Source organism: Tursiops truncatus, chromosome 5 (genome assembly GCF_011762595.2).
Source record: "Tursiops truncatus isolate mTurTru1 chromosome 5, mTurTru1.mat.Y, whole genome shotgun sequence".
Classification (NCBI taxonomy): Eukaryota; Metazoa; Chordata; class Mammalia; order Artiodactyla; family Delphinidae; genus Tursiops; species Tursiops truncatus.
This window is the reverse complement of record NC_047038.1, coordinates 118,699,044-118,716,069: the sequence shown is the minus strand read 5'-3', so window position 1 is coordinate 118,716,069 and position 17,026 is coordinate 118,699,044. Positions and strand designations below refer to the sequence as shown.

The 17,026-nt window shown below is 38.5% G+C and overlaps 1 protein-coding gene across 6 annotated transcripts in view; it reads left to right on the top strand.

Annotated features, from left to right (window-relative positions):
• Window positions 1–17,026, top strand: part of BANK1 (B cell scaffold protein with ankyrin repeats 1) — a 444,955-nt gene that overhangs the window by 200,833 nt on the left and 227,096 nt on the right. For all 6 annotated transcript variants that reach the window (XM_033857365.2, XM_019926480.3, XM_019926477.3 and 3 more), the window contains 2 exons: window positions 6,407–6,561; window positions 15,609–15,747. In XM_033857365.2, coding sequence (XP_033713256.1) covers window positions 6,407–6,561; window positions 15,609–15,747 — 294 coding nt within the window. The remainder of the gene's footprint in view (window positions 1–6,406; window positions 6,562–15,608; window positions 15,748–17,026) is intronic.

The window sequence follows — 17,026 nt, the reverse complement described above, 5'->3', positions numbered from 1 at the left end:
CCATGGGATCTAGATCTCTAGAGTGATGTCCCCCTCTTTCATTTTTCATGTTATTAATTTGTGTCTTCTGCTTGTTCACATGCTCGCTTGCTCTCTGTCTCTCTCCCTCTCTCTCTCTCTTCCCTTTCTGTTAGCTTGGCTAGAGGCTTATGAATTTTACTGATCATTTTGGAGAACCAACTTTTGGTTTCATTGTTTTTTTTTCTTTTTTCTCCAATTTTCAATTTCATTGATTTCTGTTCTAATTCTTATTTCTTTTCTTCTGCTTACTTTGAATTTAATTGGCTCTTCATTTTTAGTTACCTAAGGTGGAAACTTAAATTTGGTTTTAGATCTTGCTTCTTTTCTAATACATGTACTCAATGCTAACAATTTCCCTCTAAGCACTGCTTTTGCTGCATCTCACACATTTTGCTGTTATATTTTTATTTTCATTCAGTTCAAAATATTTTTTTAATTTCTTTTGAGATTTCTTCTTTGACCCATGTATTATTTAGAAGTATGTTGTTTAATCTCCATATATCTGGGGATTTCTCAGTTATCTTTCTGTTATTGATTTCTAGTTTAATTTTATTGTGGTCTGAGAGCAGACATTGTTCAATTTCTATTCTTTTAAATTTGTTAAGGTGTGTTTTATGGCTCAGAATGAGTTCTATCTTAGTGAATGTTCCATGTGAGCTTGCAAAAAAATGTATTCTGTTTCTGTTGGATGAAGCAGTCTATAAATGTCAATTATATGCAGTTTATTAATGGTGTTGTTGAGTTCAATTACATCCTTACTGATTTTCTGCCTGCTGTTTCTGTCCATTTCTGAGACAGAGGTGTTGAGGTTTCTAACTGTAATAGTGGATTCATCTATTTCTTTTTGAAGTTCTATTAGTTTTTGCATCGCATAGTTTCACACTCTGTTGCTAGGTGTACGCACATTAAGAATTGTCATGTCTTCTTGGAGAATTCACCCCTTTATCATTATGTAATGTGCTTCTTTATCCCTGATAACTTTTCTTACTTTAAAGCCTGCTCTGTCTGAAATTAATATAGCTACTGTTGCTTTCCTTTGTTTAGTATTAGCATGGTGTATTTTTCCATCCATTTACTTTTAATCATTATATGTTTCTATATTTAAAGTGGGTTTCTTGTAAACAACATATAGGTGGGTCTTGTTATTTGATCCACTGTGATAATCTCTGTTTTTTAATTGGTGCATTTAGACCTTGGTATTCAAAATGATTACTGATATAGTTGGATGAATATCTACCGTATTCATTACTGTTTTCTGTTTTGCTCCCCTTGTTCTTTGTTCCTATTTTTGTCTTCTACTCTTTTTCTGCCATTTGTGATTTTAATTGAGCATTTTATATGATTGCATTCTTCTACTTTTTTAGCATATAAGTTATACTTAAAAAATAATTTTTTTTAGGGTTTATCCTAGAGTTTGCAATGTGCATTTACAGCTAACGCAAGTCTACTTTCAAATAACACTGTATCACTTCATAGGTAGTATTATTACTTTATAATAATAAAATCATAATTCTTCCTTTCTATACTTTATATCATTGCTTTCATTTATTTTATTTATAAACATACACAAGCATATATATGTAAATATTTATATAAGATATGTACATAAGCATACATTATTGGATATATTGTTGCTATTATTATCTTGAACAAACTGTTATCTTCTAGATCAATCACAAATAAGAAAAATATTTATTTTACCTTCAGTTATTCCTTCTTCGATGCTCTCCCTTCATTATGCAGATCTGAATTTCTGATCTATATTATTTTTCTTCTCACTAAAGAACTTCTTTTTTCTTTCAGGCAGGTCCACTGATAATAAATTATCTCAATATTTGTTTGTCTGAGAAAATCTCTATTTTTCCTTCAGCTTTAAAAGATAATTTCACAGAGTACAGAATTCTGGGTAGGTGGTTTATTTCTCTTATACTTTTAAGTATTTCACTCAACTCTCTTGCTTGCATGGTTTCTGAGGATAAGTCAGATATAATTCTTATCTTTGTTCCTCTATAGGTAAGGATTTTTTTCCTCTAGCTTTTTCTCAAATTTTGTTTGTTTTTGATTTTCTGCAGTTTGAAGATGATATCCCTAGGTATATCCCATTTTGGGGGGGGGAATTTTCCTAGTTGGTGTTCTCTGAACTTCCTGGATCTGTGATTTAGTGTCTGACATTAATTTGGGGAAATTCTCAGTCATTATATTTTGAAATATTTCTTCTCTTCCTTTCTCTCTTTCTTCTACTTCTGGTATTCCCATTATGTATATGTTACACTTTTCATAGTTGTCCCACAGTCCTCGGATATTCTGTCAATTTTTTTCTTTAGTCTTTGTTCTCTTTGCTCTTCAGTTTTCCAGGATTCTATTGATATATCCTCTAGCTCAGAGATTCTTTCCTCAGTCATGTCCAGTCTTTACTAATAAATCCATCAAAGACATTCTCTGTTTCTGTTACAGTGTTTTTAATCTCTAGCACTTTCTTATGGCTCTTAGGATTTCCATCTCTGTGCTTACATTGCCTATCTGTTCTTGCATTCTGTCTAATTTTTTATTATTATTATTTTTTGCGGGCCTCTCACTGTTGTGGCCTCTCCCATTGCGGAGCACAGGCTCCAGACACGCAGGCTCAGCGGCCATGGCTCACGGCCCCAGCCGCTCCGCGGCCTATGGGATCTTCCCGGACCGGGGCACGAACCCGCGTCCCCTGCATCGGCAGATGGACTCTCAACCACTGCGCCACCAGGGAAGCCCTAATTTTTTTTTTTTTTAAACATCTTTATTGGAGTATAATCGCTTTACAATGGTATGTTAGTTTCTGCTGTATAACCAAGTGAATAAGCTATACATAAACATATATCCCCATATCTCCTCCCTCTTGCATCTCCCTCCCACCCTCCCTATCCCACCCCTCTAGGTGGACACAAAGCACTGAGCTGATCTCCCTGTGCCATGCGGCTGCTTCCCACTAGCTATCTACCTTACGTTTGGTAGTGTATATATGTCCATGCCACATTATAGCCCTTAGCATTCTAATCAGAGTTGTTTTAAATTCCCAGTCTGATAGTTCCAACATCCCTGCCATGTCTGGTTCTAGTGCTTTCTCTGGTCTCTTCAATTTGTGTTTTCTACCTTTTGGTATGCCTTGTAATTTTTCTTGATAACTATACATAATATACTCTATAAAAAGAACTGCTGTAAATAAGCCTTTAATAATGTGGTGGTGAGGTGTGGTGGAGAGGAGGCTTTCTAGAGTTCTGTGATTAGGTTTCAGTCCTTTAGTGAGCCTATGCCTCTGGACTGTGGACCTCACAAGAGTTTCTCAGTTTTTTTTTCTCCCCTTTAGATGAGAGAGGATTATTCCAGTGGGCTGCAGTTGGGTATTTCTCTTCCTCTGGTCGATTAGAATGTGGTAATACCCCAGCAGATCTGGCTCTGATTAACTAGTTTCCACCCAGGGCAGGCCTTGTTAAGAAGAACAGAGTGTGCTGGAGTATTTAAAGATGTTTCCGGTTCCATTGAAGCAGGAGGGCATGTTCCCCAGTATTTGCTGTGGGAATCTTATCAAGCTCCTAGAGGTAAATTTCAAAATATTGTGTTCCCCGCACCTTTTGGCTGAATTCCCCTGGAGTTTTTAACTCTTAGACTTGTCCTCATTGAGTGTCCAGCAATTTGTCAATTACGGTTCAGGTTTCTCTACCCTGGCACTGGCTGCTGGGGCCGTTTCCACTCCTGAGTTTCTGCTCTGGTAAGCTGAGACTCTCTATCCACCTGCCTGTCTCTCCAGCCTTGGGGGCAGCAGTTTGTGCTGTGTCCACGCCTCTCTTAAGAATCAAAGAAAAGTTATTGATTTTTTTAGTCTGTTCAACTTTTTGTTTGTTAGGTTGGAGTGGCAACTTCCAAAGCTCCTTAAATATGGAACCTGCAGGAAGTCCTATACTTCTTATTTTACTAAAATGGGAACCTACAAAATTGACAATTTTGTAACTTGATTTTTTTCACTTATATCATAAACTTGTTCCTTGTTGTTAAATATTCTTTGATGGAATTTTAATTAGTGACAGTATCTTTTATCACATTACACATTTTTCATCTGGTCCCTTATTGCTTCAACTGCTCCCAGTTTTCTGCATTATAAACAGTGCTTCTGTGAACATTCATAGAGGCAAATCTTTTGTACATCCATGATTATGTCCTCAGGGTAAAGAAAATAGCTCTTCTTAACCTAATACCACAGATGAATTAGCAGAAAACATCCTAGATACTGCTGCAGTGGAACAACTTACACCTTTTAAGATATATAAAATGAAATCAGTTTCCTTGTTCTTTCTTCAGTTCACAAAGTGATTGAGCCAGTTCTATACAACCTTTCACTAATTTGGTGTGTGTGTGTGTGTGTGTGTGTGTGTATGAGAGAGAAAGAGAGAGTGAGAGAGAGAGAGAATGAGACTGCTTATGGAAGTGTTTAAAATTGTTAGAGAAATAAAGGCTGTTTCTCATTTCATTTCAAGCAAGACTAGTACTGGGAGAATCTGGAAATCCCAGGTGCTTTTGTACTTTTATTCTGTAACTTTCATAAGACAGAAAAAAAAATCCGAAACAAAACTGTCTCCTTCTTAGATGTGGCATGGAGACAGCTCCTCTCCAGAGGACATCACTTTTGTTACTCTGCTTTTCTGATAGAATTACCTGTATGAAACTGCTGACTTCACTTTCTGGATGCAATGAAACCAGAATTCTAGCCAACTTCATCTAAATTGCCTTTTACTCTTCTTCCTTTTTATCCTGTCAATTCCCTTTTGCCAAAGACCACTAGGACACACCTGTCCTTGAACTATTTTTTTTTGCTAGTTGCAATGAAGAGAAGGCCACCATGGAGAACCATGGGACACCTCAGGAAGACTGTATTAAGAAAAGACTCATTGTAGGATTTAGGGTTGCATTAAATGATTTGAGGAAGGGTTCCTGGAAGTAGGGCTTTGCTATAGTTTGCTTGCTGTCAAAAAGCACATGTAATTTTATGGTTTCGTGTATTAACAACTAATTGAGAAGCAGGGTAACCAGCTATACCAGTATACTTGAAACTGAGGGGGTTTCTGGGACACAGCGTTTTCAGTGCCCAAACCAAAAATATCCCAAGCAGACTGGGAGGAGCTGGTTACCCTACCTGGAAGGCAAGAGAAGTGAAAAGAGGCTGAGACTGGAATTGGTAAAGAAGCAACATCACTCACAGGAGCCAGGATTCAGGATGTTTGGTTATTTTGTGGTTTGGACAGTGTTCATGTTTTTGCCTGGATTCAGACATGATTACAAAGTGGTCTGATCTCTGACTTGAGCCATCATGGTGACAGATGGCCTTGTCTGATGGGGATGTTCTGCAAAATTGTTGATGTTCCGTAGGAGAACAGGAGGCCACCTTCTAGCAACACCAAGGCCTTCACACGGTATCAGGCCAGTATCTAGCTGTCAGGAGCTGTTTTCCTTTTCTCCAATTCCCTTCTTTGAGGATTTGAGAGATACATTTGAGGTTGGCCTAAGATGACAGTTGTGAGAGTCTCTAGTGGTGAGAGCCTTGGTTCCAGTCATATTGGTTCTGTGCCCTAATAAAATGCTCTGGGCTTTGAAACATTGAGTAATAAAAGTATTATCCATCTCTCTTAACACAACTCTTCTTCAATAGGGAAAAGTGTCTTAATGATTGAGACGATGCTAAGTTAATAACTGTTAAATGTTTTAAAAATCAAATACTTTTTTCCCTTCTTTGAGATTCAAAATTCACATTAGCATATTTTAGTGTTCTTAGTAATACTGCCATAAAGAAACCCAACTTATTTAATTCAGGACACTTTTTTCACAGAACACATTAACATTTTGATGAACACTAATATTTCACTATTAAACTAGTGTTTCATAGAAATACTAGTTTATTTAGTGATTGTCTCCTAGTTATGCTTTTTGTTTTTAAAATTAGAAATATATGTGAAGGGTAAATAATTGTTCTGATTTAAAATGAATAAATTTTCTTAATTATAGGCATTGAAAAGAAATAGCTTCATGTTTTTCAGATTTATTGTTTTAATATTAAGAGACAATATTAAATGGTGATTGGATTTTTTTGGGGAAAATACTTAACTAGTGGATGAAAATATTATGTATTTGATTTAGTTTAGTAGCTTACGGTTATAATACTAGTTAACTTATGAAGCATTATTTTAATTATTAACATTGGTTCATTTACTTTAGCTGTCTTAAACTCAGTTTGGTTGTCCCACATATTAATTGTTTAGCAATTATAAATAAATCAATTGTTTAACAATTAGTTTTTATAGCAATGGAGGAAATAATATGGCCTTAGCTATATTGTAATCTACATTCATAAACTTTCCTCTAGGTTCTGAGGACTACCTTGAGGTCATTATTCCAACAGACCTAAGAGTGGAACATTCTGGGCAAATAAGTGAGAGAAAGGAAATTGAAGAATTATCAGAAGCTTCAAGAAGCACCATATCACAGGCAGTGGTGCTTCCCGCTGAGATTCCATGTGAGGTCAGTAAAGACACCTTGTTATTTAAGTGACTGCATTATTTTAATGGATACTGCATTTCACTAGAATGTAACTAACACTAGAAGCTACAACATAGAGGCATTTTTGTCTACTCTGTTCATGGCAATGTCCTCAGAACCCAGAACAATATCTGGTAGTGGGCATTTGATACATATTTGTTGAATAATAAAGTATTGAAACATATATGAAAGCATCATTTTATTAAATGTTACTTGATGTGTTACAGATTTACAATTGCTATATATATCAAGCTATTTAAAAGAAAGTTGGATTCATATTAACCAGATCAAGGATTTTATTTTCATAAAAGGAATTACATTCTTGAATAGAATTTGAAAATACTTATTTTTTATGGCCACTGATTTTTAAATTATAAAACATATATCAAAGGCCTACATTATGAAGTGGAATTATCAGAGAGCTAGAAGAGCTGGTCCTTTGGGGAATAAAAGTATAATGTTAGAGGGAGTGGATTTCTCAGGAGGTGACTGTATGAACACATGTTGCCAACATTTCTTCCTTCTAAGTCTTCATTGGACTGAGCCACTAAAATAAGCCTACTGCTAGAGCTTGACCAAAACTTGGGCTTCGTGATCTCCAGACAATAAAAAGATGCTGGTCCTCAGTGTCTATGGTGTGCTTGACCAGGAAGAGCAAAAGATACAGGACGACCTTGAGAGCTGCATGAGAGGGTCCTTCAGGTGGACGCCAGTAGGTGAATGTGACAGGAGCTGCACTTGTCTGCTTACTGGGAGGCATATTTTGGAAGAGAATCCCCTGATCCTGATGATACCAGCAGCCCTGGGAGAAGCAGAACGTTCTGTGCAGTTTGGGAAAGCTTAATTCCCTCACCTCCAGACCCCATCCCCAAACAGGAGAATCACCGTTTTATTATGTTATCAGTTCCAGAGGAACAAAAACTTCTTTGACACTCCCTTAAAGACCCCAGGAAATGAAACTGTACAGGTTTGAGGCAACTGAGATAGAGGATCAGGCAAAGAACAATTGCAACCTACTTGAGGAAGGGAGATCAGGCCAAACAAGCAGAACCAGTGGCTCCTATTGAGTCAGAAATAATGGAAGAGATGGAAATAAATAGAAGAGACTATAAAATGGAAATTAGAACTGTTCTCAAGTAGGGAAAGTCAAAGCAAAAAAAGAAAAAAAAAAAACCCTCTGGAACTAAAAATTGCTCACCAGGAATTATGCAATGAGTCTAAATAGCTGCTTTCAAAAATATCTGCAAGAGTAAAATTTGAACAGTATAAAACCTTTCCATTATTAAATTGCAGAGAAATCGAAATCCAAAACTTAAACCCCACTGCCCTCCAAGCAGAGATAGCTCACTCAGATGGCTGAGCAGGATGAAGGTTCTTTCAGTAACAGAACTGTGGGCTTTTACTGACATGGATACAATTCTTTCAGACCCTCTGCAGTTAAATTATTTCAATTCCAAATCTCTCTTGGGTACCTCACTTTTTTTTGTGTGTGTGGTACGTGGGCCTCTCACTGTTGTGGCCTCTCCCGTTGCGGAGCACAGGCTCCGGACGCGCAGGCTCAGTGGTCATGGCTCACGGGCCCAGCCGCTCCGCGGCATGTGGAATCCTCATGCCGGGCATGAACCCGCATCCCCTGCATCAGCAGGCGGACTCTCAACCAATGCGCCACCAGGGAAGCCTGGTACCCCACTTTTTAAACAGTCCTAAGAGTTGAAAGGTCATATAAGATTATTTTAGCAGCAGACCTACACATTAAAAAATTGAAATAAACAAATCCCTGGACCAAAAATAGTCATCCCAGTCAAAACCTTGTGTTCTCAGAACCTAGATCTTAGTATAGTCTGAATCTAAGTCCCAATTTCCAAGCATCACAGGAAAGATTATTTGTATCCAAATGAGTGAAAATCATGTTTCAGATTTGCCAGGGTAACGTTCAGTCTATGCCAATTGTCTGAAAGCACAACCTTTGAACATTTCTGAGAAGTCTTTAAATTACTGGGTAAGTAGAGTCCGCTTAAGGATACGACCTCCTTTCTCTGGAAGTGATATTTTGAGACTTCCCTGCCGTGGTATAAAAATCTAGAAATTTACAAGACTCTCCTTGCCAGTCACCAGGTCATATTTGAGATGTGCCTCTTTCCCACCCAGTATCTTCAAAATCTATGGATTTCCCCTTATGGTTTTATGTTTCCAGCATGCTGGTGCTGAGTTGACTGGTTCAATCTAATGGCATCATCTTCATTCTCTCTGATGACCAGAGAATTAGTTTTCGTCTCACCTGTTGCCTCTTGCTGCAGAACTGCTTGGGTCTGCGGACCTGCTCCTGGAGAGGTGCTCTCCCTGTTCCCTCCTCTGCTCTGGAGAAGCAGCATAAGTAGATAGTTTAACTGAGGCAGCAGGTAAGGCTGCTGTTGCTTTTGACCCCAGGAGCCTGGCAGTATTGATCCCTCTGCTGAGTCATCTTTCCCAGCATTGTTCCTTTCCATGGATTTCGGATTTCCTGGACCTTGAAATTTTGTGCCCCTTCAAAAATAGCAGAAAAAAGGTTTTTTTCTTCAACAGTTTTTTTTTCATGCACTAGTGAAGATGTGCCTGCAGTGTTCTGTTTATGTAAGTTATTCCCTGTCTTTTTAAGAAATACCTAAATGAGTTTTAACAGTTTAATTCTGCTGCTTAATTTTGCCTCTTTTCTAGGATTAGCAATATTTGTTCTACTTTAGTATGTGTTAAGCTTTTTTTTTTTTGGTTGGTGTGGGCCAGGATATTTGCTTTTCTAGCATATTCTTCCTGATTTTGTCTTGTATAGGGTAATTGATCACGAGAGGTATGAAATCAGTGAATTCTGAGCCTGCTAATAATAAGCACATCCATTGTTCAGATGAATCTTATCCAGTTTTTGTCCTTGATGAATAATCCACCTGGGAGGCGTTCTTCCATTGGAATAACATCTAAACCAGAACCGGACCTGGTCTATTATCTGCTAGCTTCTTTTCCCTTTGCTGTGTATTTACTCCAAAGTCCTAATTTTATTAATTTCTCAGGCAGATTCCCTCAGAGCAGTGGTTCTTATCTGGGACTGATTTGACTGTCTCTCCCAAAGGGATATTTGGCAAAGTCTGCAGTCAGATTTGTTGTCATAACTGGGGGGTTGCTACCGGCATCTGGTGGGTAGAAGCCAGGGATGCTGCTAAACATCTACAGTGCACAGGGCAGTCCCCACAGCAGTGACTTCTCTGGTTCAAACATGTCAGTACTGCCAAGGATAAAGCCTGCCCCAGATGATAGGAAGTACATTCATGCCTCTTAATAATAGGTCACTTTCAAATCACCTAGTAATGGCATCAAGGAGGCAGTGCTCTTCTTCAGAGGCTTGTCTGCAGTCCTGCCAGTTGTTCTATGATCACTTGTTAGAGCTGCATCATCTCTAAAAAGTGATTCAGTCACTGGATTTTTTTTAATAGATTTGGCCTGAATCTTTAAGAGAGAGCCTATGAATGTTTTCCTCAATGGCCCTCTCGGAAGTACTGCGGTTTGCTCCCAGATGCCTCTTGTCTCTCCTGTGATTTCTCTGAGCCCCAGTCAGGGGTCAGGAATGGCCTCTCTATTGCTTCTTCAGTAGCACCATCCTAAAGGGTAGTCAAGAGTGAGCTTATTTTTTCTATCTTGTTTTACCTGTGTAGGCAGGACTTCAATGTCATTCTCCCTTCCTTTTGATAGAATCTGCTGCAGTCGCAGCTTTTCTCCACCCCAAACCTCTTTACTTCCTTTGGTATAATTAACTGATATTTCTTTATATTTATGTTATTCTCCCACTGCTACTGTTCCGATAAGACTGAAATATGCTTTTAAAAGTAGTCTGGTCACTTGTTGATTTCTTGAGGAAATTTAGTTCTTAAAGTTCTAGCATAACCAGAAAAGGCCTTTTAAGGGGGCTTATCAGCGTTTGGATCTATATTAATTTCATTGTCATTTTTCTATCTGAATCCTAGAACGTGGCGTATTCCCTAATAAAGACCTTCATTTTATTTGACCTTCACTGGTGTTTAGCTTTGTGGCTGCAACCATAATATGAGACTCCAAACCTAAATCTGTGTAGACCACAGATTATATAACCAGTGACTCTAGCGAAACTCTGAGAATATATAAAGGGGTGTGACTTGTAGAAGGGCCCACAGGCAAACTACAAAAACTTCAGAGATTAGCTCCTACCTCTTCACTCCTTGGCACTGAATCCAGTTTAAAACAATACACAGAAGCTAACAGCACCGCCCACTTATTTCTGACACCAAGTTACACACTAGTCCTTGGTAGCCAACCTTAACTTAAAGTCAAGTCCTGTGATTTAATTGAAAAATACAGTTAAAGCAGCAAAAGATTATTATGTGTATCAATGCCTAAAATGTCTGTGTTGTGAAGTATTACCCCTTTCGAGATAAGATTTTACGATGACAAAAGATATTTTTTCCCTGTAACCACGTGGTTCTCAAACTAAGCAGCATATAGAGATTACTAGGGGAGGTTTTAAAAAATAATAATGTCTGGGCTTCCCTGGTGGCGCAGTGGTTGAGAGTCCCCCTGCCGATGCAGGGGACCCAGGTTCGTGCCGCAGTCTGGGAAGATCCCACATGCCGCAGAGCGGCTGGGCCCGTGAGCCGTGGCCGCTGAGCCTGCGCGTCCGGAGCCTGTGCTCTGCAACGGGAGAGGCCACAACAGTGAGAGGCCCACGTACCACAAAAAAGAAAAAGAAAAGTAATAATGTCTGAATCCTACCCCCAGAGATTCCGATGTAAATGGTCTGAGTTATGGCCTGGAGACTGGGAGTTTTAAAAGCTTCCCAGGTGATTCTGAAGGTGAGAATTAACAGCCAAATTTGGAACCATTGCCATAACCTAATCCTTGCTCTGCTGTCACGGGTCAGATCAGGGTCAGCTGCAGGGACTTGCACAGCGCTGGCTTAATGAGGCCCATGCACCTGTGCTTGTAGAGCTAGTGCCTATTAATTATGAATATGAAAAGAGCCATTTGTCTGTGTGCAAGTCACAGTAGTAAGCGGATATGATCCACTAAGATCAAAATCCTTTGTTACCGGTACTTAATGATTCATTAAAGCCTAAAGACACCCATCCTGACAGTCTAGAAACTCCACTACCTGTGTTGTATTGTAGACAAAGTTCCAGCCCTTTTGGTGAAGTCTCAAGGGTTGTGACCATTGCAGCGAATCTGTAGAGTCTGGAAGTGATAATTATTATAACTCTTTCTCTTTCTGAATGGTCAGAGCCAAATAAGGGATAAACAGAGAAGTCAGAAAGATTGAGAGCAAAGTAACAGCTTCATAACCGGTAACACTAAATTGATGACCATTTGAGTGTCCTCATATTTCCTCCATTGAATTCAATGTGCCCAAATAATTATATCTTTAATTAAGATGCCCATAATAATTAAGGACAGGGCTGGACGAGTGCAGGCCTTCCCTCCTCCAAAGCCCCCCTTCGTTCATGGAGATGCAGGAAGCAGATGAAGCCGTGAGTCCTGAGGCGGATAAGGAGTAGAGCTTGCTCAATGTAAAAAAAGTCTTTTTTTTTGCGGTACGCGGGCCTCTCACTGCCGTGGCCTCTCCCATTGCGGAGCACAGGCTCCAGACGCGCAGGCTCAGCGGCCATGGCTCACGGGCCTAGCCACTCTGCGGTATGTGGGATCTTCCCGGACCGGGGCATGAACCCATGTCCCCTGCATCGGCAGGAGGACTCTCAACCACTGTGCCACCAGGGAAGCCCCCAAAATGTTATATTTTTATAGAGGTATTCTATCTGAATTGAAAAATATATACAGATTATCTCTTATGTACCTAATTCTTACAAGATGCCGCAACGATATGAAAAAATAAAAATAGCTTCAGGATGTTTAAAATCTATCTGGGAAGCCTAGACACAGGCATGAAAAGCGTATTAAGACCAGAGGGCGTGGCTTAGAAAGGGTCAAATGAGGAGTACAGGTGCGAAATGTTTCATGATTCCTTCGGAAGTTGTGCGCCAAAGCTGAGTTGGACCTCGATGGAGAGGATACATATGGGGACATGGAGGGAGAGGAGGAACTCAAGGGCATGCCAACGTATGTACAAACAGGAACAGCTACCTAATTAGCAGGTCCCAGTGCAAAATGAAAAGGTAGGGACCTCTGTTCAAATTATTAAGCATTTCAAGCTGCAACAGCAGAACATTAAGACAAGTGCAGCGCTCTCCAAGTGCAGGGCCTGTGAAGCTGCAGAGGTTACATGCCCATGAAGCTGGTCCCAGGTACAAATGAGGTGTCAGTGCCTTCTTGGGGGTGGTCTGTATGCTTGTCTTTTGTTGAGAACTCTTCTCTGGAAATGGTTGAAAGGTGGAGTCCTACCCTCTATTAGGTAGAGAATCTGTTGCATAAGAAGCAGCCTGTGTGAGCCCTCGTGAATGAGAATGAGTTCTCTAGGTGAATAAACACTGGGAGAGGATGCTAAGGCCCACTAAGTTTGGAAAGCGAGAGGTCAAAGTTATACAAGAAGAGAGGTACTAGGGAAGAGAACTCTGAAGAAGTTTGAAGCCGAGGATCTTGGGGATCTGAGCCAAAGTGAAGTGGGAAGTCATTAAAGCTTCAGAGTAAGGAGTGAGATGTGAGCGTTAGAGGAGCTGAAGAACTGCGCTGGCAGTGAGGTCCTGTGAAGAGGAGGAAGCAGTGTGTGGGGGGCACAAGCAAAGAAACAGAGAAGTGTTTCCGACATGCAGAGTGTGTGAGGCCAGAGCAATAGGTGGAATTATGGGATCTTTTCTTGATGAGCAATTTACTCGGTGTGGAGAAATTTAGTTCAAAATAATCTGTGGACAAATATTGGAGAGTGGTAGACTCCGATGGAGACATGCCTGAAGTGGATGTGGATCAGCTGAAATGATTTTTTTTTTTTTTTTTTTTTGCGTTACGCGGGCCTCTCACTGCTGTGGCCTCTCCCGTTGCGGAGCACAGGCTCCAGACGCGCAGGCTCAGCGGCCATGGCTCACGGGCCTAGCCACTCTGCGGCATGTGGGATCTTCCCGGACCAGGGCACGAACCCATGTCCCCTGCATTGGCAGGCGGACTCTCAACCACTGCGCCACCAGGGAAGCCCTGAAATGATTTTTTTAACATCAACATATTTGTAGAAACTCTTTTTTTCAGAGCTTTAAAAATGTAAGTTTTATTGGTGGGATTTATGCTTAGGGAGATAATATTTAATAAGAGAACTTGGAAATTAATGACTTTTGGGTAAACACAATTTTATAAGAGCATGTAAATGAGGTTTCTGTTTATTTTGTGAAGGACTGAAATTTAGTTTGACTTTGAAGAAAGTCTTTGAAAGGTGATATCTGAGATAATCATAAAAATATATTTCATTTTAGTTATTTTGAAGGGTTAAACAGCAAGATGTAAGGAGTAGTACAGATTTTAAATTTAGATAGTTCTGGTTGATCTTCAGAATGTAACTCTCTGTATTAGTTACCCTATTTGTAAAAGAGAAAAATGATAGCCTTCCATTTTGGTTTTGGGGTATGTGTGTGTTTGTTTTGCTTACGATTAAAGGAAATGGCTTTATATAAAAAGCATAATTCCTAGTATAAAATAGATGCTCAATAAGTGTTTATTCCTTCTTTTTTTCTATATTAATTCTAATCTTCTTATCCTTAATTTTCTTTCTGGATTGTTCTCAAAAGGTTTTCAGTAACCCTTTATATATTACATATATAGATTTAGCTTTTCCACCTTAATAAAATCTTGAAATTTTTAGATTTATAACCGTTGTCAACTCAGTAGCCTTCACTGATACTCATCGTAGAGAGTAACCAGAGAACCTCTATTAGGTAAGATTAAAACTACACTTGACCTTTGAACAACAGGGGTTTTGAACTGCATCGGTCCACTTAAACATGGATTTTTTTTTTTTAACATCTTTATTGGAGTATAATTGCTTTACAATGGTGTGTTAGTTTCTGCTTTATAACAGAGTGAATCAGCTATACATATACATAGATCCCCATATCTCCTCCCTCTTGCATCTCCCTCCCACCCTCCCTATCCCACCCCTCTAGGTGGTCACAAAGCACCGAGCTGATCTCCCTGTGCTATGTGGCTGCTTCCCACTAGCTATCTGTTTTACATTTGGTAGTGTATATATGTCCATGCTACTCTCTTACGTCATCCCAGCTTACCCTTCCCCCTCCCCGTGTCCTCAAGTCCATTCTCTACGTCTGCATCTTTATTCCTGCCCTGCCCCTAGGTTCTTTAGAACCATTTTTTTTTTTTTTTTTAGATTCCATATATATGTGTTAGCATACAGTATTTGTTTTGAACAGGGGTTTTGGACTTCATAGGTCCACTTAAACATGGAGTTTTCTCAATAGTAAATACCCCAGTACAAAATGATCTGTAGTTGGTTGAATTGCGGAGGGTCTAATATCAATTATACATGGATTTTCCACTGTGCATAGGGTCGGTGCTCCTATGTTGTTCAAGCGTCAACTGTATTAGACATTTAAAACAATTCACCATAATTAAATTATAAGAGGTCTTAAAGCTAAACCTGTTCAGTCCTCTCATATATAGATAAATACACCAAGTTCTGGAAAGGTAAAGGAAAGGGATTTGGGGAAAAAAAAGGATTTGGTTAGCAACTGAATTACATTCCTTGGAGGTCTGTGAACTGATGCTCATCACGCTCAGATAGAACCTCACACACAGGGATGAGGTGAGAGGAAAAGGGAGCTCTGTCCTCACTGTCTTTCCAGTTGCAAAATCTGGTGTTGGGGGAAAAAAAATTGAATATTCAATAGACATCAAGTTGAGACACTGAAAATGCTGTGAGAATCACCTTTATATATTTCATTTCTGAATATGGCTGAAACTACGGACACAATGGAGATATATAATTATCATGTGCGACCTTTATCATTAATAAATGCACTGGGTTCTTTGGTTAATGAAAACTTTTAAAAATGCCTAATTGGGTTATATTTTTCATCTTATAGAATCCTGGTGAAATATTTATTATTTTGCGAGATGAAGTAATTGGTGATTCTGTGGAGGTTGAATTTATGTCAAATAGTAAATGCATTAGAACACGGCCAGCCCTCTGGAATAAGACAGTCTGGTGTATGAAAGCTTTAGGTAAGAAATTTTTTTTATGCTTTAATAAATATAAAACATCATTCTGAGTTTCTTTCAATAAATGTATGGTAAGTGGTTTCAGTTCCCTACAGAAACTAATATTGTTCTGCAGGTGTTTCCTGTGTTTAGCTTTCACATACCCAAGGCTGTTATTATTAAACTGGATTCGCAAAAGCACGAATGTGTAAATTATGAGAACTTAGTTTGTGTACCATGTGGTAAAATGACAGCCAGTAACATCACATACTTTATGTCAGCAGAGAGCACTTTAATGTGTCAGCTATTAAATATGGAACTAAAATTATTTGCTTTATTGTAACAGGATTAGCAGACTTTTGGATTTTCATTCATGATTTTCTTTTTTCTTCTTTACTTTTTTTGCCATGCAAAAAAAGTATATTTTTTGAGTTTATTTTTGCTTTGGAAAGCATAGTTCTTTTTCACTATTTTATCATCATGGTACCATTTCTATATACAATCTTCCCTCTTTTCCTTATTTAAATTATGAACCTAACCATTTTATTATCCAACTTTGCTTCAGCATGATAAATTGCATTGGATTTAAAGTTCCAGATGGAATAGACACACTTGCTGTGATAACTGTACTAAAATCAAAATTTAATATATTAATTTCTGAATGTTTTGATATAAATGTAGGACTACTTGGTTTTTGAATTTATGATGTCCTGTTATAATTAGAGAATAAAATTACCTAACTTTATAAGTGAATTTCATAAAATATTTTAAAGTACAAAGATATTCAATCTTATTATAAATTTGGAAGTGTAGTAAAAAATATTTAAAATTAAAGAGTATATCAAATGCATCCTGAGCTCTTTTGTTTTCTTTTTAGACTGTAGCTATAACGAAACCCATTTACAGGGCATTTACAAGTCTTTTCTGTTGTGTTGGGTAAAGCATGTGTCCCCTCTATGGATTTCCTTGCACAGCGTAGGTCAGAACTGGATTATAGAAAGGAAAGACTTTACACCAACCATTTATAAACATCTTAGACACTGATTCCTGTCATGGACAAGGATATGCAGAAGTGAGATGAGAAATAATTCTTTCTGTTTCTTTGCCTTTTCTTCCAAAGCCCCTTACTTCCTTATGCCACATTTTTAAATGATTTAATGAGCAGTAATTTCTAACTAATTAGTTTAGAAGTTAAACTAAATCTAGTTAGACTAAATCACTACAGAAAAATCAATATTACAAATTAAGAAGTACTTAGATAATACTTCCCAAGTAGCAAATCAAAATGTCAAATAAAATTGTT